The 23,950-nt window shown below is 41.0% G+C and overlaps 2 protein-coding genes across 4 annotated transcripts; both read left to right on the top strand.

Annotated features, from left to right (window-relative positions):
* Nucleotides 1-1,578: 1,578 nt before the first annotated feature.
* Nucleotides 1,579-2,066, top strand: LOC133982518 (parathyroid hormone-like). Its single transcript, XM_062421574.1, has 2 exons — nt 1,579-1,646; nt 1,814-2,066. The coding sequence occupies exons 1-2, from the start codon at nt 1,579-1,581 to the stop codon at nt 2,064-2,066; spliced, it is 321 nt and encodes a 106-aa protein (XP_062277558.1).
* Nucleotides 2,067-2,890: 824 nt separating this feature from the next.
* Nucleotides 2,891-23,872, top strand: LOC133982331 (BTB/POZ domain-containing protein 10-like). 3 transcript variants are annotated; one of them, XM_062421332.1, is made up of 8 exons: nt 2,891-3,050; nt 14,856-15,184; nt 15,264-15,585; nt 16,253-16,355; nt 19,332-19,452; nt 20,689-20,886; nt 21,672-21,782; nt 22,416-23,872. In XM_062421332.1, exons 2-8 carry the CDS (start codon nt 14,929-14,931, stop codon nt 22,949-22,951), a joined length of 1,647 nt encoding a protein of 548 aa, XP_062277316.1. In that variant the 5' UTR covers nt 2,891-3,050; nt 14,856-14,928; the 3' UTR covers nt 22,952-23,872. The 3 variants fall into 3 exon arrangements, with proteins under 3 accessions (XP_062277316.1, XP_062277315.1, XP_062277314.1); XM_062421331.1 differs by having other exon boundaries at nt 14,859-15,184; XM_062421330.1 differs by lacking the exon at nt 2,891-3,050 and adding an exon at nt 6,000-6,127 and having other exon boundaries at nt 14,859-15,157.
* The last annotated feature ends 78 nt before the right edge of the window (nt 23,873-23,950 follow it).

Raw genomic sequence — 23,950 nt, forward strand, 5'->3', positions numbered from 1 at the left:
TGTTCATTAGGTTTATATGAAAAAAGACTATCTGCTGATACATTATTACCATGTTTTCAAAACTCTCAAAAATATTGATATTGGTATTGGCCTTAAAAAAATTGTCTTGGTCAAACTCTAATGTCTGGTTACTACAATGGATAAGAGGTAAATGTGTTCTTGTGTGGAATTAAACTTTCTTCTTTCTCACTGCAACGAGCAATGTACTTAAATTAAGAAATATATCCAAGTAGTGTCCAGATGTTCTGACACGCACACACACCCCTCATGATGACGACTATGACGGCAACGGCATCACCCACTGACTCACCTCTTGAACTCCCAATTACTCTTTAATTCAGGATGTTTTCTCTGACGTCATGTCCATGTAAAAGATCTTTTTTGGGAGGCAAACTCATTAAAACATGTTAATTCTTGAGCAAAGTGCCTATGTAACCAGGGAGACTTGCTGATGGTCAATGAGAGTCATAAATCCATCCAAATGTTGGCGCTATTGTTGTGAGGCCGGCTGGGAGTCAGATAAAAAAAAGGTCACATCAGATGTGGACTAATAGATTTGGCCAGTCCATGGAGATAAAGGGGGAAAAAAGAAAAGAGAAGCATGTAAAATTGAAAATGTGAAGGGGAAGTTCTGAAGAAAAAAAAGAAGTCCTTGGGAAAGTGAAGTTTTGGGGTCAAGAAATAGGGTTGCTCAGTGCTCATCTGTTGAAACATTGTACCACAGGTGAAACAAGATGTCACTAAACACTAATAGACTAGACAGAAATATTCAAGAACAGATAGATTTAGTTAGTGAAATGCAGGTGTCCTTACAAAGGTTTGCCGCATGTATGTGTATCTGTGTGTGTGTGTGTGTGTGTACGTGTGTGTTTTTGCCTGTGGGGTGGGTGTCAAGGTATTTGGGTTCAGCATGCAAAGCCATTAGTTTGGTCTGGTATGACGATGGTGAAAGCCTGAAGCTCAGAGGAGGTGTTGTCATTCCTGTCCTGCCCCCCACCAGTGGCTGGAGGTGTGACATCAACAGCAATAATGAAGGCAGCTCATCAATGGCTGGGCCCAAGGGCTATAAAAGGGACTTGGAGTCCAGTGCTTATCATAACTGATAGGAGCAGTCCACCAAACCAGACTTTACTCTATAAAGCTGCTCCAAAAACTTTTACTTTTATCAGACTGTGGATGAGACACCACCAGAGGTATGTTCTCACCGTATCTCATTCTACCTTATATAGTTAGGGATGTAGATTAGGCTAAAACACACCTCAACTCAAGTTTATTCCTTTAATTTATTTTAATTAAATACTTTTTGGATGATATTGAAAGGTATGTGTGTTTTGGATAAAGATATTATATGGATTTTTAAGAAAAAGCTAACACACACACAGTTAAGACTTACCAAAAAATGAATAGATTTTGGTCATAAATCGTCAAATAGTCAATAAGTAAGACTTTTAAATTCAGTGATGAATTTTTTAAAGCCTTTGTTTTTGCAATAGATTAAGCTGTTTTACAATTGACAAGAAAACATCATTTACATTTTAACAGGTCATCAAGGTCATCATGCGAAGTCAGGATTGTACAATGGTGTTCATGGCACTCTGCATTTTGGGCCTACACCTCTCTACTCTCTGTGAAGGGCGTCCTCTGAGGTAAATCCCCGTCCTATTTCACAACAATTAAGATCACCTTTATTGTGTATAACTCTTCATGTAATCACCACATCCTGTTTTTTTTAATCTTGAATAATGATATAACATCTTATACATAAATGATATAGTTCTTTAATAAATGTATATCATGGTTCTTCCGTGTATAGAAAAAGGACGGTGAGTGAGGTCCAGCTCATGCACAACCTGGGGCAGCACAAGCAGATGCAGGAGCGTCGGGAGTGGCTGCAGATGAGGCTCCGGGGCATCCACACCGCCCCGGCCCGGGCTAGTGGGGAAGCGGGCCGGACGAGGAGGAGACTGCTTCCCGAGGACTTACCCGACCTGAGCGACCTGACACCGGAGGAGATCCAGTACGCCTTAAACCTGCTGGAGAAGCTCCTCAGCTCTAAACAGTCTTGATTATGATTGATCGCACTTGACAATCGCAGCTGTCCGGCAACATTTCCAACATCTTTTTTTTTTTTTTTTTTAAATAGAACTTTAGGCTACTTTCTATTTGTATATGTTTGTTTTAAGCGTGTCTAGATTCCCGAATGTGTATTTTACTAGACTGTACTTTCATTTTATGAATTGATTTGTTCGTTTTATTTATTTCGTATTATTTATGAAATGTTAATGATATTTATGAAGCGGATAAGGGAAATCGTGTTTCCCTGTAGTGTTAGCACTTTTATTTAAAAGGTGGTGTTGTAAACCACTTGTTAAGCTATTTTCTTCAATAAACCGAAGAAGATAATGAGTTGGACCAACAATGTTGTTTATAATCGGAAAATGCCCTCATTAACTGGCACTACTGTACTTCAAATAGGCCTCTCATTTTATACAGTAGGTTATAGGTTATATATACACATAAAGCTAATTATTTTACTTGAAGTTTGACTGTTTTACGTCAAAAAAAGATATTTATAGTTAGGCTTAATAGTAGGCTATGCACTTCAACAACATAAAAGTAAGCTGTATATTTGTATATGTATGTTTAAAACATAGGCTACCGTTATATTTTTATAAGCAGGCTCGGCATGTATACTATCAATGAATTAAAAAATGAATTAAAAATTTAAAAAATTAAATTTGGTTATATTGGTTTGTTCTTTCACCTGTGAAAACAGAAGTAGATGTGTGTCAACCATATACAGTCTATGGTGTCAACGTGTGTGTGCGCGCGTGTCTGTGTGTGTATGATTGTGCACGCGGAATATGAGCTTCTCTCGCGATATGTTTCACGTGACCTCCGCTTTCCCAACCAAAACAAAGGAGTCCATGTAGCAGCTACAGTGTTTCCAGGGAAACTCTGGTCGTTTTTTGCCTTCTACGTGTCCAGGTTGATTGTACCACTGCCCCGTTTCAGCAGCCGAACAAGAAGTAGGAATGTAACACGAAGAGGTAAATAAAAAAATCCAACTCTCGTTTATGGAGCCAACTAAGCTAACGTTAGCCGCCTAACGTTAACGGCTGTCGAGGTGTTTAGCGGTCTAATTTAACAGGGTGGCCAAAAAGTCTCACATCCTCTTAAGTCGCTTTAAAGTCTCTGTAAAGCTAAATGTCCAGTGACCTCCTGCTTTTAACACATTTACCGAGTTAATACACAACACTTATTGTAAAAGCTACTGTTGCAGTAATGCATTTAACAGTAGCAGAGATAAGAGTTGAGGTTACATGTGTCAGTATAGTTCTTGGCGTGTTCTCACCAGCATTAAAACAACATTATTTAGGTTATGTTTAAAAAGTAAGTGGAAGTTAATATTGTTACACTGACTGGAGTCTTCTAATGTGGCTGTAAAGTTGGTTTGTCTAGTATGAGAAACCAGAGAGAGAGAGAGAGAGAGAGAAATACGTTTATTTTATTTTCCACCGTATGTAGCTAACTAACGTAATGATAGATGTATAGATGTAGATATTAACTTAAATACAGTAACAGCTTGGTGACTATATTTGGTCACAGTTTGGCATGTCTGGACATGTTAGCCTTCCTACTTCCTTCCTGACTGACTACATGTTGAAAATCAGTTAGTTTGCACTTAGAGTAATATGTATGTTTAAAAAAAAGAACAAGGGCTACAACAAATATAAAGAATAGATGTTTAATTGCTAAAAAGGTTAATTGATGGAATGACTGACAGGAAAGTAGAGGTGTAGTATACTTGTTTAGTTTTTTTAAATGACTGTAAAGGAATATAAAACTGAGCTATGAACATAATGGTGAATGAATTATTCGATTCTGTATTTTGGGACTATGGTCTTTTTTTTGTTACATACTGGGGCGTAATTTCCACTGGGGACAGGGGGGCATGTCTCCCCTACTTTTCAAAATCCTGTTTGTGTCCCCCCTACTTTCAAATTCGTTTATTATTATTGTTTAACCGTACGGTGTCATCTCCACAGATGATCACTGTTTTTCATCTATTCATGCATGGTCTAAATTGGTCTACATATGAAAAAAACAGTGAAATCTTCCTTACTTGCATTTTCACAAATATAATAAAGCTTTCACAAGCTTTCTGAAACTGTGTTTTTAAGAGACTCTGGCCTTTCTGAAATAATTCAGTCCAGATTTTACCAGTCTAGGTAGGTGCTACTATACTTTCATTATGACCAAGTTAATTGTTTCCTGGATTTTGTATGGGATTCAAATAAAATAAAAAAACAACCTTATTTTGTGTCCCCCCAAAGTTACACCCTTGCATATATATAATTGTATATGTTTTAATTCTGTAGGAACATGATAAGTGACTTTATATTTTACAAAACATTGGGACATGTTGATGCCTACAGTTGTCATTTTTCTTAAATTAGTCATTTGATGTTCTTGCTGTGACTTTTAAAAAATATCATTTGAATATTAATCGATGAATGGATCTGACTTACTTTTAATCAATTAGCAAGATTCAGAAAAGAACTTCAGATGATATATAGATATAGAATAAAACTACAGCCTCTGTGGTCCAGGGGACAAGTAGTAGTCAGGAGGTTAGTGTATGGTACAGACAGATGCTCCTATCCTTAATCCTGCTTCATGTGCATTATTGGACTGCCTGGTGACCCTTACCCCTAATGTTAAAACTATGGTAAAGCCGGTGGAGACCTATACATGATTGCATTTGAGGCATGAAATGTAGTTCAGAGTTGACCTTTGGAAAAAATGGGTAATTATGCTTTGATGGTGTCTATCTGTGTAATGTCTTGATCTCTGCTGTACTCTTAAAACGTTACTGAATGTAATCTTATCCTTGCATGATAGCAGTATTTATTTAGTTATTTAAACACCTGTTATGTCTCGGCCTTGTACAGTTATAGTGTCTCATCTTGTGTAAAAGAGAGGAAGGAAACACTAGAGGCCTTCAATTGCTTCGTATAGTTTGTCCTGCAACTATTCAGTTATGTTATAAAATTATGACAAATTGCATTTTACAACTGCAGTCTTGAACATTTGAGAGATGAATGATATTCCTGAAGGGATTTCTAGCTCGTCTCTGATTAGCAGTCACACCACCTACTAATATTTTAATCTTCTAAAAGACACGTGGGTAGCCATGTGGATCTATTTTGTCACACACGCGCATATAAAAATATATATATAACCAAAATATAGTCTTAGCAGTTTTTTTTATATACTTGTTGTTCAACTAGATGGATTAAATTGACCCAGGAGGTTATGTAGACTGAGCAGTGGAGTGCCTGTTTGATGCTGCCTTCATGTGAGGTGGGAAATCTTGAAATTGAGTGTGTGAAAATGAGAGCGCTATTATATCTTTGGAAGAGTGGTGTGTGTGTGTGTGTGTGTGTGTGTGTGTGTGTGTGTGTGTGTGTGTGTGTGTGTGTGTGTGTGTGTGTGTGTGTGTAACACCATTGCCCTGGCACAAAATACTCCCCTTTCCCCCCGTCGTTCTGAGGATATGTAACAAGGTTATGGACTGCAGTTAATTTCAAAGCCTCAACGTTTTAAACTGGTGCTGGGATAAATGACGCTGTGTATATCTTGTAGCTCATGATATAACTATCTGTTTTTTTTAATATACTATATATGTAATTTAATTAACGGCTAACGTCACGCACTTACAGTACACGAAGTACTCAGAAGTGGGAGTTTACGAGAAGCTCGTGAAGGCAGCATCGTTCTGATTCAGTCAAGCACGCGGCCATTCACAGTTTAAGGTCCCTCCGGTGACTCTGAATAGCTAGCCGGTGTGCAGATCCCCCCATCGCCTTATAGACACCTTTTTTTTTTAAAGAAGCTTTTTGGGTTCGTGACGGTGGATTTTTAATTTATTTTTACTAGCGAGTTGAGGTCCGGAGGTTGAGTGTGTGAAACGATGCTGATGAAGTTGGAAAGTAATGAGCGAGGATGCTGAAGCTGCCGGCAAGCCCGCTTTGTTCGGAGGAGCGCAAGGCTTTTGTGCCACTGTCATCCCGCAGCTCATCCCCTGCTGCTTTGTCTTCACTTGGCCCGCCGATACCGACCGGTAGGTGCACGTAAAGCTTATCAAAAGCGCCGAAGGTTTTTATTTTATTTTTTAGCTCGGTCATTGTATGAGACATCTAGCTCTTGGTATCATTTCCTGTCATTAAAAAGCTTTATTGTAGTAGCCCATAAAGAAAATCACTGACTGTATTATCCGTGATGGAACTCTGATTCTGACTCCAGCAGGGAGTAAATAGTGATCTTATTTCAATCGTGATGAGAAATTAATATTTTATTCACAGAGAGCATTTTCCATGTTTTCTTTGATTCACACTATTTCTTTGACTATTCATTTAATCATCATAGAGAGGTATTTCCCCTTCTTATGCTGCTTTTTCAGCGTGCCTTTGCTGGATTTCAGCCCAGGCTGCCGCACAGAGCAGCTTCACTGCCTGTCCCCATCAGTGTGTCCGTGTCAGCAGCCCCTAAATAATAGATGGGACCCTCACCCCTTGGGGCTCTGCACCTCATGCTTTTAATAGACTGCCAAAGCACCTTGCATCTTTGTTTGAGTTATGGTGTCTCTGATGGGTGATGGTGAACTTGGACTTGTATTTAACAGATTAAAGCTACATCCAGGGCTTCAGGAAGTGTTGTGGTCTGTTGACCCATTCAGTACAAGAAAAGACAAATCATGATATGAAGGGGGTGGTCCTGGTAACAGGAAATTGGGCAAATGAAATGTTACCCTCAGCCCCCCTCCTTCTCTTTTTCTTCCTGGCCTACCAGTGTAAAATCTTGGCTGCTGAAGATTTGCATAGCCGTGTGAAAGATGAGAGAAGCTGCTTGCCCTGAGTGAAATATCGTCTCCTCAGTTCCTTTGTTCCCTTCACACTGCTGCTCAGGCCACTGGCTGCCTGCCTGTTTGGCTGGAAAACCTGGCTTTTGTTTTTTATGATCTCATTCCTGCCAAGCATTAAAATCTCATTGGAGATGAAACATGGATTTATGCTATGTCAGGCTCCAGTCCACGATAGACACAAGTGTGAATACACACAACTTATTGTAATCTATCATCTGTAGATCACTTAATTGTAGCAGTTGGAAAGATGAGACAGTAAGACACTATATAACCATGCATGCTGCACTGTAGCAGCTCTCACTGATGTTTTCTGCCTTTCTGTACAAAGCCTTGAATGCAGTTTTTCCACATTTTCAGTCACAGGCAGGGTCTGTAAAGCAGGCTGAGGGAGGTTTTCTTGTTCGTGTCAGAAGGTTCATCTGAACACACAGGAGGAAAAGTGTGTGTGTGTGTGCCCCCCCCCCCCCCCCCCCCGGCTACTATGGTGACCCCGTCTTCAAGGACATTTCCACATCCTGCAGCTTTCCAGTGCAGATGACATGTTATAAACAGAAAAAAGGAAATGCTCAAGGCTTCATCTGAAATGTTACTCTTTAGAGTAACACTAGCAATGTAAATGCATTGTTTTTACATTTGACACCATTATGTCCTTTTGTAAACATGTTTTTTCCCTTTGTGTTCATATAAAGGTTAGTGTGAATGTCTGGTGTAGAAGACGGGACGCTGTCAAACAAAAACAAATATGTGACCTTGAGTGGGTGAAGCTTGGGGCGTAATTCAAGGCGGTACGCAGTCCTCCCGCTGTGGTGTTGATTATTTTATTGTCATCAGTTAGCTGTCCCTGCTACATCTCGGTCTGCTCTGTCTGGGTTTACCCAACCAGACAGTGAGCCAATTAGCCCCTCAATCAGTCTGTTAGTCAGCCGGTCAGTCAGTCACTCCTCCCAGCAGCTAGTTGGACGTCCAGCCTGGTGTCATGTCAGCAAGTGTCTGGGGAGGCAGCCTGGAAACACATGACCAAAGATTTCTTATTAAATACTCAACAGCTCAGACGTTTAAGAAGTGTTCTGATGTATTTATGGTATAACAGTGTATAAAAGCTGCATCAGTGAGCTAGGTCAGTGCTGTGCGGGGTAGAAAGCAGCACTCGGTCTCTTTGCACATCACCAACTCCCTTTTTATAAAATAATAAAAGAAAGTCTCTCTCACTCACTCACTCACTCACTCACTCTCTGTGTCTCTCTCTCTCTCTCTCTCTCTCTCATATCGTCCCTCCACCCCTCCTTGCTCCCATTTCCCATCTCTCCCGTGCCATCGCCTACAGTAGCTGGTCATCATCATATTTTATAACAGCTCCTCTCAGGAGTGCACGGCTCTCTTCATTACTGAGACCTGGATGTCTTTCTGCCTTACGAGCTCAACGCTATTGATCAGATAGTCTGCCACATTGTCGCAGTGGAGGTGAAATGGATTCTTTAATCAGCACAGTGACATAATGTCATTTATCACAATGTGATGAAATAATAATGGCTTGGTATTATTTTTCTTTCTTATATCAGCAGCACAACCTTTTAGTATTTGATGATTTTTCTCTCTTAAACAAACGGTGGAATCAATATTTTATACAAGCAATGCATCACATGACTGCTAGTATGTTAAAAGAGGTGCTATGAAGAACCCATAGTATTAGCAAACAGCTAATGTAAATACAGCTTATTGACCATAATTGACCTCATGCTCAGAGGTGGAAAGATTACTGAAATATTCTACTCAAGTAAAAGTACCACTACTCTGATGGAAGTAAAATTAAAAAGTAGCTTGTTAAAAATGTACTGTTACAGTTTATATGTCGCTATGAGAGCTAGCTGCCAGGTTGTCATAGGCTGCAGTAGTTTATGAATGTTAAGGTGTTGTATCATGCTAGTTAACGCTTCTGTACGATCCCCTTTGCTTTTTAAACTTTTTTTTTTAAACAATTTTTTTTACTCAGTAACGGATGTGATTTTAAATGTAGCAAAGTACAATACTTCAAACAAAAGTAAATGTACAAATTTACAGATGTTTAAAACTACTTTAAAAAGTACAAGTACATACAAAAAATACTCAATTACAGTAACGTGAGTAAATTTAATTTGTTACTCTCCACCTCTGCTCATGCTTTATAAACAGTCAAACCAAAATTGATTCATTTTGACCTGGGAGGACAAAAGTTGCACAGTCGCCTTTTCAGCTCACAATTGCACTGCACTGTTTTCAGACACATCGAAAGAGCTCCAAAAGCTCACTGTATCACACCTGCTCTCTCATGGCGACATATAAATGCCGCTTACTAGCTGCCAGGTTGTCAGAGGCTTATTGTATCATGCTAGCTATGTGATTTAAAATGTAGCGAAGTACAATACTTCAAAACTGGTACACAAAAAAGTACACAAAAAAACTACTCAATTACAGTAATGTGAGTAAATGTAATTTGTTACTTTCCACTTCTGGTTGTTAGGTTCATTTCACTTGAGTAATGTACTGGTTACACATTCATGGGTCAAAAATTAAAATTGGTTTTAAAAGCATGCATCAGCTTTATTAATAAGTATATCAATAAATGTATTTACAGCATTTAGCTTCTTTTATTTATTTGCACAGGTAATAACAGGTAATAACAATACATGGAAGAATTAAAAAGGAATTTCATCAGGTGGTTAACTCAACAACACAACACAATTTAGTCTGAATAAAATTTGTATAGATGATTTGATATTTTGATAAGTTGATGGCGTGTATTGCTCCCCACACAACAGTCCAACAGAAGATTAAAGAAGCATTAGTTTGACTGTGAGTGGTTGATGCGGTTGCTTCTTGCTGTTGTTTATCTGCTGGCAGAATAAAAAACATGAGTTTCCTCTTCTCTCTCTGATGTAGGCTTCCCGCTTCTTAATGTTGTTGAATGCAAAGTCAGTGCAGATCACAGTCCAGCTACATGTCAAACAGCTGAGTTTGTGAGAAAAACAATATTCACTTGTCATGATTCTACACAAAACTGCCCATCAGTCGTTGCTAAGTGACAGTACAATACATATGATTATTTACAATACATTAACATTTATCCAAAGCGACTTACAAGGGAGAATAACATTCAAGCTACAATTCAACAGAGACATTAGTGTAACAATAAATAAATAAATACTGCTAAGTAGTGCTAAGTAATTGTAAGTTAGGAGAGGAGGTACTCTCTGAAGAGCTGGGTCTTCAAGTGCTTCTTAAAGACAGAGAGGGAGGCCCCTGCTCTGGTGGTTTTTGGCAGCTCGTTCCACCAACGTGAAACTACAAATGAGAATAACCTCGATTGCCGTGGTTGTACGGCCGGCAGAGCCAGGCGACGCTCATTTGATGAACGCAGCATCCGGGTGGTAACATGTGCTCTTACAAGATCATTCAAGTAGGTGGGAGCATTCCCAACAATCACTCTGTAGGCAAGCATAAGAGACTTGAACTTGATGCGAGCAGTTACAGGTAACCAGTGGAGCTCGATTAGCAGTGGAGTGACGTGTGCCCTCTTTGGTCAGTCAGTAGAAAGTTTGCTGTTTCATCACAATGATACAATTAACATTAATATAAGTAGATTGAATAATGCTCATAAAATACCTGTCTTAAGTTTCCTGATTTTAACCAGCAGACCAATGATGACCATTATAAGAACAACAGTCAGTCCGCCCAGGATCACACTCGTCAGCTTTGTTATTCCATCAGACTTTTCTACAAGAAAGATCATTAAATCAGTCTAAACTTTACCATAAGTGGCTTGAAATGGAAAAAAAAATATGTTAGAAATGTTTCATTTTCAAATGTTTGACAAGCTGCATTTCCACATCTGCAAATCTTACCTTTAGATGTGTCGTCCACAGCAGCAGGTGATTCCTTGATGCGGTCTAACCCTGTAACACCAAGTGAGTTTTAGAGAGCTCTACATCATCAGTGTGATCATATTTGTCCTGAAAAACCTGATGTATAAGATCAGATACATGTAGTACACAGATTAACCAATTCAATTTTGAATTACTAAATATTTTGTAGTTTATTTTATTATATTAATTCATGTTACAAATGTGTGTATCAAATGAGATACAGCAGGTATAGAAGGTCATTCATCTGTACATCTTTATGCAGGACCCGTAAAGGCTTTAAAAAAACACTGTAGTCATATTATTGTTTGTTTAAAAAAACAAGAAATAAACTGCTTGTCAGAAGGTCAAATAAACACTGTTTTAAAGAATTAGAATTTTCTGGCTATTATTTGATGGTTCAGGTTTTACAGGGTTAATGGAATGATGAAGATACATTTAATCTTGATTTAGTTTTGACAGATTTGTTTGGTAATGTTTAAATTTCCACTTTGTTGCATTATGTAGTTAGATAATTATGAAATATATTAACAGTATAAACATAAATGAGTAAATAGTGTGTACCAAACAAAATACAAGACTTAACAATAATCTTACTTTCAACATCTATACGTATCTCACGGAAAACTGCAAGTCCTCTTATGTAGATTCCACAGAAATACAGTCCAGAGTCAGATAACTCCACTTGTTTGATTTTGAGAGAAACAGTAGAGAAGTTGGTACTCATGTTAAATTTTCCACTTGAAAAACCATCACAGTACTTAACTTCGCTCTTGTAACCAGTAATAGCAGAAATACAGACGATCTTGGTTCTGTTGACAAGTCTGGACCAGAAAATGTCAGTCACAGATGTGGGTATATTTTCGCACTGCAGTGTAACATCTTCACCAGGCAGAAGCTGAGACAAAGATCCAGCCTGAAACACACAGCAGAGACACATTGTTACAGGAAGATAAATGATACCTCTTAATGAATTTAACAGTGATTATATAAGTTTGAATTGTGTCAGTGAAACAAAGAATAACACAATGTTGAATGAAGTTGAGAGTTAATCAGAGTCAATGCTCACTAATGCTGCAGAGACTTAAAGCTGTTATCAAGGTAAAAGTCTTCATGGTGCGTATGACTGAAGCTCTGCAATGTCCGTACTTGAAGTGAACTCCAGGAAGGGTGCTCTCAACATAAAGACGCGGGCTGTTTTTTGTTGATTGTCATGTTGCTCAGATTGAAGTATATCGACACAGAAGTTTGGAGACATCATCTCTGTTATAAAAAGTCTCTTAGCAGGTTATTGAGAGTTGACAGGTTTGAATAACAAGTTCCACACGTTTATATAAAAGCTGACATTATAATATTAACACAGAACAATGATCTTAATTGTAGTTGCACTGAAATTCACTGGGAAATAAATACATTGTTGTTAGCAGAGGTGGAAAGAGTACAGCAATATTCTACTCAAGTAAAAGTACCACTACTCTGATGAAATTGTACTTGAGTACAAGGAAAATTACTGCTCTAAGAATGTACTCAAGTAAAAGTAAAAAGTAGCTTTACTCAGAGTAAGAGTACTTAGAGTTACTTAGTTACTTTTTTAACTGGTGCCACTTAGTGCAGACCATCCCATAAAACATTTTCAAACAATACAACTATTGAATTGAAGGTGGCATAAATTATGGATTCTGTAAACCATCCTTTTCTTCACCAACAGTCATACTGCAAATCTATACATCAAAACAGGTCAAGTTTGTCATAGGCTGCAATACTTTATGAATTTAAAGTCATTGTATCATGCTAGTTAACGCTTCTTTACGATCCCATTCACTTTAAAAAACTACTCAATTACAGTAACGTGAGTAAATGTAATTTGTTACTCTCCACCTCTGCCCATGCTTTATAAACCAGAACCAAAATAGCAGACAAAGTTATCAACTAGCTGAACACAGTGCAGCATGTAGCAGCTAAAGAGCCTGACATTTCTCTCAAGTGTCAGGCCAATGACTGTCAAAAGTGGAGTGGATCTGGTGGACAGACACAGAATGAATGCTAATGCTGCTCTGTATCTGCTGGATGTGTGAATCTGCATGTCAATTTAAAAGGCAGTAACATGTCAGTATAGTTTTTTTTTTTTTTTTTTTTTTTTTTTTACAATTAAGTCCAGTGTTTTGGCCAGTGTCCGATATGAGACCAGTGTTGATACCAAGTATCAAATCAGTACTCCTACTTCAAATTCTGTTATAGATATTTCATGTGGTTTTGTGTTAGTTTTAGCTATAGTATACCTTTTAAAACCATAGAAATATAAGACATTCAGCCACACATCTTCATCTCATCCTCCTCATCTCTATATATCATTACTCTTATTAGCATATTTCAGACTGGACACATTACTTATGTTAATGAATTACAACCTTGTCTGTGGCCACATAGGCAATTGAGTTACTCTTATTTTATTTAAAATATAGTATTTAATAAAGAGTAACAGAACAGAAAGTGTGAAAATTTTAGTCCATAATTCATCATGTGTGCGTGCATGGTTCCAGTGCATTAGTGCATGCACAGAGTAGTGTTAGTGTTTATGTGTTTAAGTCCTCAGATATAATAACAACAGCTCTCTCAGGGATTGGAAAAAAACCCCCCACTAAATTACAGCCGAAGCCGCTCCGAGGCGAGATGGAGCACTTCTTTACCCATCAGTCAGAAAAAACATCTAAAAAAGAAAAAAATAGCTGCCTGGAAAACAAGTAAACAGCTGAGGTCACTTGTGTACGTCGTCCTGTACTTTAAAGGCAGTTCTGCTCACTCAGGACGTTTCACATGGATACATTCTCTAATGGATGTTGAGTCGCTTGTGTGTGTGTGTGTGTGTGTGTGTGTGTGTGTGTGTGTGTGTGTGTGTGTGTGTGTGTGTGTGTGTGAGTGTGAGTGTGTGTGTGTGTGAGCACGGTTTCTGCAGCACTGAGCTTCCAGGAGGAGTTCACATGAGGTGACTGCAGAGACTTTGTGCTACCTCTCTTTCTCGTTCTGCAGCTCAGCACCCAAAAAACGAACCCTTTGCCCCCTGAGCAGTGTGTGTGTGGATGCACCAAGTTATCTCATCATAAGATTATTAGTAGTCTCATCTCACTCAGATTTAAAGTTGTGAACATATGAAACTGCCTTACTGAAGCAATAACACTGTAAACCACTAAAATATCACTGTGATGTTTATTTGTCTGATTATGTTAGTCTATCTTGGCACAGTCTTGGTCTGAAAGCTTTGAAATGATTATCTCTGTGTCCAGCAGTAGTTGTCTTTATTTCGACCATAATAGATGGAGGAAGGGGGGTCCTGCTATCTCCACTGGCTCGTTTAGGCAATTAAATGGCTCACATTAGCTTGTTATGACTCCTCATCTCGTAATGTTCACCCTTTGTGTCTACACTTTATCATCTCACATTATCAGTCACACAAAGAAAGCTCAAGATTTGATCCGTAGTCAGAAAAGCGAGAAGATTCTACCGCAGGAGGAACAGCGGCAAGCTTGAAATCTTCGCAATCCAGAGTAGAGCAATTAAATAACGATTCATCAGTTATTTTCCAGCTGTTAAATTAATCTGCAAACATTTGTGATTGTCCATTCATCATTTTGAGTCATCTTTTAAGAAAAATATATCAGAATTGTCCCAAATGTGAAAGTTTTCTGCTGTCTTAAGTCTTCCCTGATAATAAACTAAATATTTTTGGGCTATGGACTTATTGGTCAAGACTAAACATGGCATTTGATTTATTTTCTGATATTTTAAAGACCAAACAATGAAGCGATTAATTGAGAAAATATTGATCACACATTGATCGATAATGAAAATAATTGTGAGTTGCAGCTCTTAATCCAATCACACCCCTTTTTTCTGTGTTCTCCGTTCCATTAAGTACTGTATTTGTGCACATTTTAGCATAGAAATATCACTTATTATTTACATTATTATTATTTTTAATAAAATAATCCTCATCACTTCATTTGACTCTCTGTGTGTCCTTTTAATTTGTCCAGCAGTGAGCAGCAGTGTGGTTTGTCAGTGTTGGACTGCAACCACCACCAGCAGAAGCAGCAGCAGGTCGGCACCATGAGTCTGTACGGAGCTGGTGCCAGCGGCGGTGGTGGTGCCAGCGGTGGTGGTGGTGCCTGCGGCGGTGGTGGTGCCAACGGTGGGACGAGAGGAGGAGCAGGAGCAGAACATCACCGGGAGCAACGGCGGCGCTCCAGCGACCGCTCCCGCGACTCCTCCCACGAAAGAGGAGAGAGCCAGCTGACCCCCTGCATCAGGAACGTCACGTCCCCCACTCGGCAATATGGTAAAGAATTCACTTCACTAGTAATAAGTAAGTGATAATGGTCAGTTGTTATTTGGGGGGGGGGGGGCAGAACGCAAGAGTTACACAATCCTCTTCTCTCCCACAGACCGTGAACGCGGCGACGGAGGCTCGTCCTCCAGGTCCTCCAGCCCGCGACCTCCCAGGGTCTCTCTGCCCTACCCCCACGTCGGAGGAGCTCTTATTGGGGGACACATACCTCGGTCCCTGGGTCCTTTCGGAGGGGACCACCACCCCAAGATCCTGGGCCAGGGGCCGTGCGACATGATCTACGTGTACGACCTCAGCAGCAAAGAGGCTCACCGCGGTGGGCAGCGAGTGGGAGAGAGAGTGACGCTTATCGTTGACAACACCAGATTCGTGGTGGATCCCGCCATCTTCACAGCTCAACCCAACACCATGCTGGGCAGGTAATGATTCACTGATGGGGTCCCCTCTTCACACAGATTGTCCCACATATTGATACAGAGGGTTCATTAAAGAGCACCTTACAGTTCCTCATAGATGCACTGTTACGGAGCCAGAAACCCTGAGAGGCTCCATCATGTCATTGGGTTTAATATCTGTAATTTAATGAAATGATCCAAATTACTGGCTTCCAATCGTAATCTGAATGGCACAGTTTTCATTTCAACTATTTTAAAGTATTATTTATTGAAAGATTTCCTCCTCTTGGGATGTTTTTTTTTCTTGCTTGTCACCTTTCATTCCATCCCACCATCTGAGGTGCCCAGAAACTAAATGCTTGAGCTGTATTTGTGCTGAAAGAAGAGCGTCCCTCTTTTTTAAAACGTCCCAAAGCATTCATCAGATTTCCTGTTAAAGCCGACCTGATCGTCATCCTGTAAAATGCAGCTGCGGGGCTGTTAATCCGTTCTACAAGAGGTCCAGTCAAGAGTTTGTCTATAAAGTTTTATTACACTGAATGACTCAAATCCTTTTTTTAATAACATCAGAACAACAGCCTGATATCTGTATGTCTCCATCAGCTTTTAATAACAGCCAATTAGGCATTATTTTATTGGGATCACCTGATTTATGATTTATGATTTTTCTTCATCTGTCGTTTGTTTTCAGGATGTTTGGTTCTGGGCGGGACAACAACTTCACACGACCCAATGAAAAAGGAGAGTTTGAGGTGGCCGACGGCATTAGCTCCACCGTCTTCAGAGCCATCCTGGTGAGTCCAGGCCTCCAGCTGCACCTCACATGTTTTTCACTTGTTTCCAGTGTTGCACTCTTATTTGCTCCCTTTCCTCTCTATCTAACCCTATGTTCTCTCAGCTCCTCCACCCACTCTTTTACCCTTTCTATTTTTTTCTTCTTCCCGGTCTTCCTTCTTGTCTCTGTCATCTTTCTGTCCTCCTTTTCCTCCCCCTCTCAGAAACCTTCTGAAATGTAGATCATATCTCTCCAGAGTTCTCGTCTCTCTCTGCCAGTTTCTTCTTTCATTCCTGTTATTGTAATACTCATGATCTGTCTCTCTATCTGTGTCATTCTTCCTCCTCCTTCTTGCCAGTCTTCTCTTCCACCTTCTTCTCTTGCGGTTTGATTGGTTCGTTGTTCTCCTGCAGCTTTTGTTGACAGGGAGAGTCAGCTCAGTACTCCTGCATTTTGGATTCTTCAGCAGCATCTGTAGAATGTCTCTGTCCGAAAGAGTCTTTAAAAAAAAAAGTACAGCCTTTGATGATATTTTGATGAATACATGACAAAGTCCAACATTTTTCGACATTTACTTTACAATGAACTGATATGAGGTTTTAAGCTTTGGGATGAACCTTGGCAGCATGTGACTAGATACAAAACCATTTCTATCATAAAACATCCTAAGTTGATGTAGTTTTTACATTTAGAATCAGAAACTAGTTGTATAATTAGGATGATGTGATTTTCTCTGTCATAATGGAAAATGGCATATCATCCATTTAGTGCAGGGGTGTCAAACACATGGCCTGCAGGCCTGAACCGGCCCACCAAAGGGTCCAATTCGGCCCACTGGATAACTTGGCAAAGTGTGAAAATTGCAGAAAAGTAATTCCAGTTTTTTAATACTGCTATTCTCAATTATTGTCTCTCGCTATTCTCAGTAAAGACTTCAACATTAGATAATTGACTTGCAATGTGATTCAGATTTGAAGGACACATTTTTTCTTTGTATGTGCTTGGACACATTTAATCAATATCTCTAACCAGGGTAACCCTAGAACTCTAAGGTATATTTGTATGTTATTATGCAATGTTTTTTATTGGTCCAGCCCACTCAAGATCAAATTGGGTACTATGTGGCCCCTGAACTAAAATGAGTTTGACACCCCTGATGTAGTGGCTGTTCTGGAGCTTTCGAACACATCACATGATCTTCACCAACAGACAGTTTGCCCAGTTGTCACGGAACTGTAGATGTTCAGATCTCTATTTTTCTGGCCACTTTAAGAACTTCTCTTCCATGTTGGCTTAAACAGTTTAAGATCAAAGTTACTTCCTGACCTTCAGAAGAGGAGTTGGAAACCACATGATCCATTAAGCAGCTGTTCTGGTGCTTTCCATCGCATCACATGATGCAGTCGCACTTCAATTGTTGCGCCCGTCCACGGCGACACGGACACGGAAGTCCTTAAAGTGCTCATCAAAGCAAAATCAATCTGCTGATGAAGATCATGTGATAAGATTGAAAGCTCCAGAACGACCTCATGACGAGATTTTTATCTCAAAGAATGACATTTGAACTTTAACTGAAGTGTTAGTGTAAACATGACAGAACATTTCCAGTGTTGCGTCAGATGTTTTTATAGTTTTGCTCACTTACTGTTTTTCTTTTCTAATCACACAAGAAGAAGCTGCAGCAGTGTTTTAACAGCCAATCAGCTCACAGCAAAAACAGTCGACCAAGTCAGCAAACTATCAGCTTATCTAAACAGCAGCGTTTTTGTTTTTGTTTTCTCCATTTCATCAATACTAGAAATGAAACTGTAGTAAGTAACTTAATGATCACTATCCTCAATCATGTGTTTAAATGCTACAAATTACATCTAACTACAAAAAAAGCCCTAAAAGCCAATCAACTAAAACGGAAGTACAGAAATCCCGTTTCCATGGAAACGACACCGCATCTTCGCAAGTTTTTTGTAGACCGACGCGTTGCAAGTAGTTTTGAACAGAACTGGACTTAATGTGTAGGCGCAGAAGTAGTGGGGTATGCCAATGCGTGGTTGCTATGGAAACACTCAAACGTAACCATGTGGCCAAGGTTGAGAACGTTTACAACCAGTCTGGATGCAAATCATTGATCTAATCTGTCAAATTGTGTTTAGTTTAAACTGAAAGTGTTTGGATGTAACAGCTACACAGACTGTTTATGAAGGTGTTCGCTCATTAGCGCTGACAGGAAGTGACCAAACAGCAGCATCAGGTGTTGTTTACAGGAAAACAAAAACTTGTCCACCAGCGAGGGAACAATATATTCCTGAAAGTGAGTTTTTACTGTTATGTGGCCCCCAAACTGGTTCTTGCTCTATTGTGGTTATGACATAATGGTCTTTGGCTTTGAGCGAACATTAATTAAACTCAGTTATACAGGAGAGTGAGAGGAGAGTGGAAGGACCGATGAGGAAGTGCAGCCAGAGCGTGCGTCTCATCGGACGTGTTTCTGCACAGAGACAGTGAGGGGACAGAAAGTGGAGCAGTGGAGGGAAAGTGACGTTTGTTAGCTTTTGCTTTCATCACCCCCTCCCTCCCTCCCTCCCCTTCCTCTTCCCCCTCCTGCTCCTGCTCTCAGACTCTCTCGCCTGTGATGTCGCCGGATTTAGCTTTCTATGCTCTGCTCACTCTTCATTCCCTCCCCTCCACTCCTCCTCCTCCTCCTCCTCCACTTCTTCCTCATCCATCTCCCACTTTCTCTCTCTCTCTCTCTCTCTCTCTCTCTCTCTCTCTCTCTCTCTCTCTCTCTCTCTCTCTCTCTCTCTCTCTCTCTCTCCGTGTGTGTGTGTATGTGCCGCCTGAGCAAGAGAAGCAGCATCAATAATGGCGTCTCGTTTTTCCTCCTGTGCTTGTGTGTGACTGCCTGCCTGTTCTGCCTGTTTATTCATCTGTGTGTTGTGTGTTGTGTGTGTGCGTGTGTGTGCGCGGGTGTGCATGTGCGCGCCGCTGAAAATGGCAGGATTACTACAAGTCGGGGATAATCCGCTGCCCTGACGGCGTTTCCATTCCCGAGCTGAGGGAGGCATGTGACTACCTCTGCATCTCCTTCAACTACAGCACCATCAAGTGCAGAGACCTCAGTGAGTACACACACAGACACACACACACACATACACTCGGCAGCTCTGTCCAGTTACCGAGCTGCTGGCCGATGGAGTTCCCGCTTTTGTTGACACGCTGAGCGCGGTGAGTGGCGAGCACAGACCGTCTCATTGTAACTGTATAGCTGCACTACAGAAAGAGAGAGAGAGAGAGAGAGAGGGGGGGAATAGAGTCCACTTGTTTTATTATTTATTAGAGAGCGCTGACATCACTGCGTACCGTGAGTATACACACAACTCTTTACATTATTACTGTAAACAACCTGATTGGCTTATTGAGGAAGTGTGGCGTAGCCTGTTTGCTTGTGACATCACATTGTGTCACTTTGTCACCTGTATGCACGTGTGTGTGTGTTTGTGTTGCATTATATATATAACCATGTGTGCTGATGCTACTTGTTTGTGTGTCTGAGTGTGTGTGGGAGGAGCAGGCTCACTGTCACTCTCTCTCTCTGTGTGTGTGTGTGTGTGGGACTCTAAGTAGGTCATGATTGGCTGTGAGAATTAATGCTTGTTATGTAGGCACAAAACCAGCAAAGCCTTTTTTTTTCTCACTGTGGTACCAAAGGGATGTGGTTTCTTGTTTAAGGGTTGCTTCCTGCTTTTCGTGTGGTTTTTGTGTTTTTAGTTTGACCTTTATTTTAAAAGTGTGTCTGTTCAGAATAGAGCCACAGTATAGCAGCATGTGTGAACCATGTTGTCTGTTCAGGATTACAGCCTAAACACATGCATTATGTAAAAGCAGCTCGACACAGGTGCTCTGAATAACTGCTTAAGTATTAGTTTTAGATTCAGAGCTGTGTGCAGAAGCAGAAGAAGACGTTTCATTATATTATAATGGAGGTAAACTGCTGGTGTTACTGTTTACAGGAAACTCAACTGCACCTCTCAGCTTCTCTGAGTCACAGTAATCAGTATTTAACTGTGGAAAAAACAACAGAACCAGCATTGATGTCAGGGTTCATTAATGAATGGTTTGCATTGTATATTTGGTTCATTTAACATTGTCAAGACACACAATGTCACAACAGCTGTACTGGTGTTAGTTTAAGTTCAGTATAGTTTTAAAGTATTTTCTGCTGCAGTAATTTAGTTTAACTCTCTAGACAATAATAATAATAATAATGATGATGTATTTTTTCCTAGTTTGAACTTGTTTGAAGTGTAACAGTTGAAGGAGAGGATGAGAACAGTTCTTCTTTTGTTCCTCCTCAGGCGCCCTGATGCACGAGCTGTCCAACGACGGGGCGCGGCGTCAGTTCGAGTGTTACCTGGAGGAGATGGTGCTGCCGCTGATGGTGGCCAGCGCTCAGAGCGGGGAGAGGGAGTGTCACGTGGTGGTGCTGACCGACGACGACGTGGTGGACTGGGACGAAGAGTACCCTCCGCAGATGGGAGAGGAGTACTCGCAGAGTAAGAAGCAGCTGTTTTTGAATTGACACAATAACCCGATACTCATCATCATACACGCTCCAGTTAGCAGAAAGCAGGTGGAAACAGGTTACTGTGACATGACCACTTCTGAACGCTTCACACTTGCCAAGTCCTCACATCACAAGAACAACTATTTATAGATTATACTCACTTTCGACGCTGGAGTATTGGATTAAATGAGGGTAAATAAGGATTTGAGTTTTGTAAAGTGATGTTCACAACCTGGGGAAAAAATCATGAGAAATTCAAGTTTGTGAAGGTGTAGAATGTGTATTTGTATATAAATAATAAATGTAGAGAGAGCAACCGTTCACACACACAATCACACTTACAGGCAATTTAGTCACCAGTTAACCTCAGCTACATGTTAACAGCCTGTGGGAGGAAGCTGGAGTGTGAAGCTACAGTGCTTAACACTGCTTAACTCCATTATAGTGTGTCATAAACCATGTGTTAACTCTTTCATACTAAATGATGTGTGTATGTAGCCTACAGCTAAGCTAATATGTGTTCATCCACCATTGAAAATAGTCCTTCAACAAATGTACCCTTTCCTCATGTTAGAGTGATGTTTTCTGTAAAGTATAGCGCCTAGCTGTTTGAGATTAAATGATTTAGTTAAATTTAAAAAAAGAAGCTATTTATTTGTGAAGTGTTCAACCACATAATTGTAGAATACTATCAGCTTTATCCTTTAAGGCTCACTTTTTAAAGGTCAGGCGATGGGTTAACTTTTTAAATGTGCGTCTTTTTTGCCTCAACAGTCATCTACAGCACAAAGCTGTACCGCTTCTTCAAGTACATCGAGAACAGAGACGTGGCCAAATCAGTGCTGAAGGACAGAGGACTGAAAAAGATCCGGCTGGGAATAGAAGGTACGAAAACCAAAAGCTGCCCCGCTCCTTGAATCTCTGAAGTCAGGAGGTTTGATATATTCTCTGGCTGGGGGGGGGTGTAGTTATCTTTATAAATGGATCGTTTTACAAGAATATAGCTCGGAGCTCAATTATTTCACAACTTTTTATAGATGTTTGTGTCCAGCTGTTCAACTCCACAGTAGCCCCGACTTTAAAGAAAACAGAGCTGGCCTGTGAGAGTCTCTCTGAGCTGCAAACACAATAAACAGAAGAAGGAGGAGGAACACTTTAGGTCATGGAAGCAGCTTCACTTGTTTGGAAAAATACTGGAAATTCCCCTCAGGGCCTCAGTGTGAAACCTGCAGCGAGCTGTTAAATAAGATTTGGCATGGTTACAGTTCCACACACACACACACACACACACACACACACACACACACACACACACACACACACACACACACACACACACACACACACACACACACACACACACACACTGATGTCAAAAGCCTGTAAAAGTCTTAATGGCTGAACCTCAAAAAGCTTCTATGGAACACTGTCTGCTCAGAAGATGTTTTTAATGAAATATTAAATCTGAGCAGCGTTTCCTGTGTGTTTGTGCTGATGTTGAACTCTCTCCCTCTGCAGGATATCCCACTTATAAAGAGAAGGTGAAGCGGCGTCCTGGAGGTCGCCCAGAAGTCATCTACAACTACGTGCAGCGTCCTTTCATCCGCATGTCCTGGGAGAAGGAGGAGGGGAAGAGCCGCCACGTGGACTTCCAGTGCGTCAAGTCCAAGTCCACGACCAACCTGGCAGCGGCCGCTGCGGACATCCCCCAGGACCAGCTGGTGGACATGCACCCTTCGGGGCCGCAGGTGGACGAGTTGGACACTCCGCCGCAGTCCGGCGCCGTCGACCCTCACCAGCCGGGGCCGGGAGTAGCGGGAGCGAGTCCAGAGAGCGCGGCTCTCCAGCTGGTGCAGGCCTACGAGGGCCTGAACCAGCAGGCTCAGCAGGCACACGACGCCGTCAGCATCCAGCAGGCTCAGGACCTCCAGAGTCAGGCTGCACACAGCCTGGTCCACAACAACCAGCAGCAGCAGCAGCACGGCAGCAGCAGCTACACTCAGGCCACCTACCACTATGAGCCGGACCCTGACACACCGTCCCCCTCTGCATGAGACTGGCTGCACACTTAAACCCTCCCTCCCCCTCCCCACTATAAAAAAAGAAAAGAAAAAAGAAGCTGCGTCCACACTGCCAGCAACAAGCACCTTCCTGTACATCATTACATGGAGCTAAATTCAGTGACAGTGAAGCACAGACATGATTGGCCTCTAACAGCCAATAAGCACACAAACCTTTCAGCTCAAATTCAAACACTTGTTGCGGTCAGTGTAAACGCAGACTTCCTCCTCCCTCCTCATCCCCCACAGTCCCCTCCTCCTCCTCCTCCTCCTCCTCCTCCCGTGTGGCAAAACACCACTTTGCCTTTTTGTTGCACCTCTGCTGCAGCGCCCCAGTGAACGAGAAGCGCGGAGCAGAGAAGAACGGACAAAGCACATCGTCAGGCCTCCTCACCCTCCTCTGTTCACTTTAGTCTTTATTTATCCGACCAAAGCAGAGCTCAGTGTGTCTGTATAGAGGAAAGTAAGAATCATATTAGAAAGAAGTGTGCGTTACGTGTGAGAGTGTGTGTGTGTGTGTGTGTGTGTGTGTGTGTGTGTGTGTGTGTGTGTGTGTGTGTGTGTGTGTGTGTGTGTGTGTGTGTGTGTGTGTGTGTGTGTGTGTGTGTGTGTGTGTGTGTGTGTGTGTGTGTGTTGCTGCTGGAGTCTATTCTATATATTCAAAGGGCCAGTAAGAGAATTTAAGGATTTTTTTCCAGCAAACCTTATGAAAATGAGTTTATAAAGAAAATGTTTCACTCCTCCTGTTTGATTTTATTTCCCATTTTTCAGTTTACCGTTGACTCCCATGTTTCCACGTCTTGTTTTGAGTCCTGACTCGACACCGCACAGGTCTATCACTGCTGCTGCTGCGAGAACACAGGATGTCAGAAGAGATGCTGAACACATTTTTTTGTTTTGTTTTTTTAAATAAATATTATTCACAACACCTTCCTGATTCCAGATCCCTACCTTATTGAAATCCTGTTGTTTGCATGAGAGCCGAGAGAAGCA

The sequence above is a fragment of the Scomber scombrus genome, chromosome 6 (genome assembly GCF_963691925.1).
Source record: "Scomber scombrus chromosome 6, fScoSco1.1, whole genome shotgun sequence".
In the NCBI taxonomy this organism is placed as follows: domain Eukaryota; kingdom Metazoa; phylum Chordata; class Actinopteri; order Scombriformes; family Scombridae; genus Scomber; species Scomber scombrus.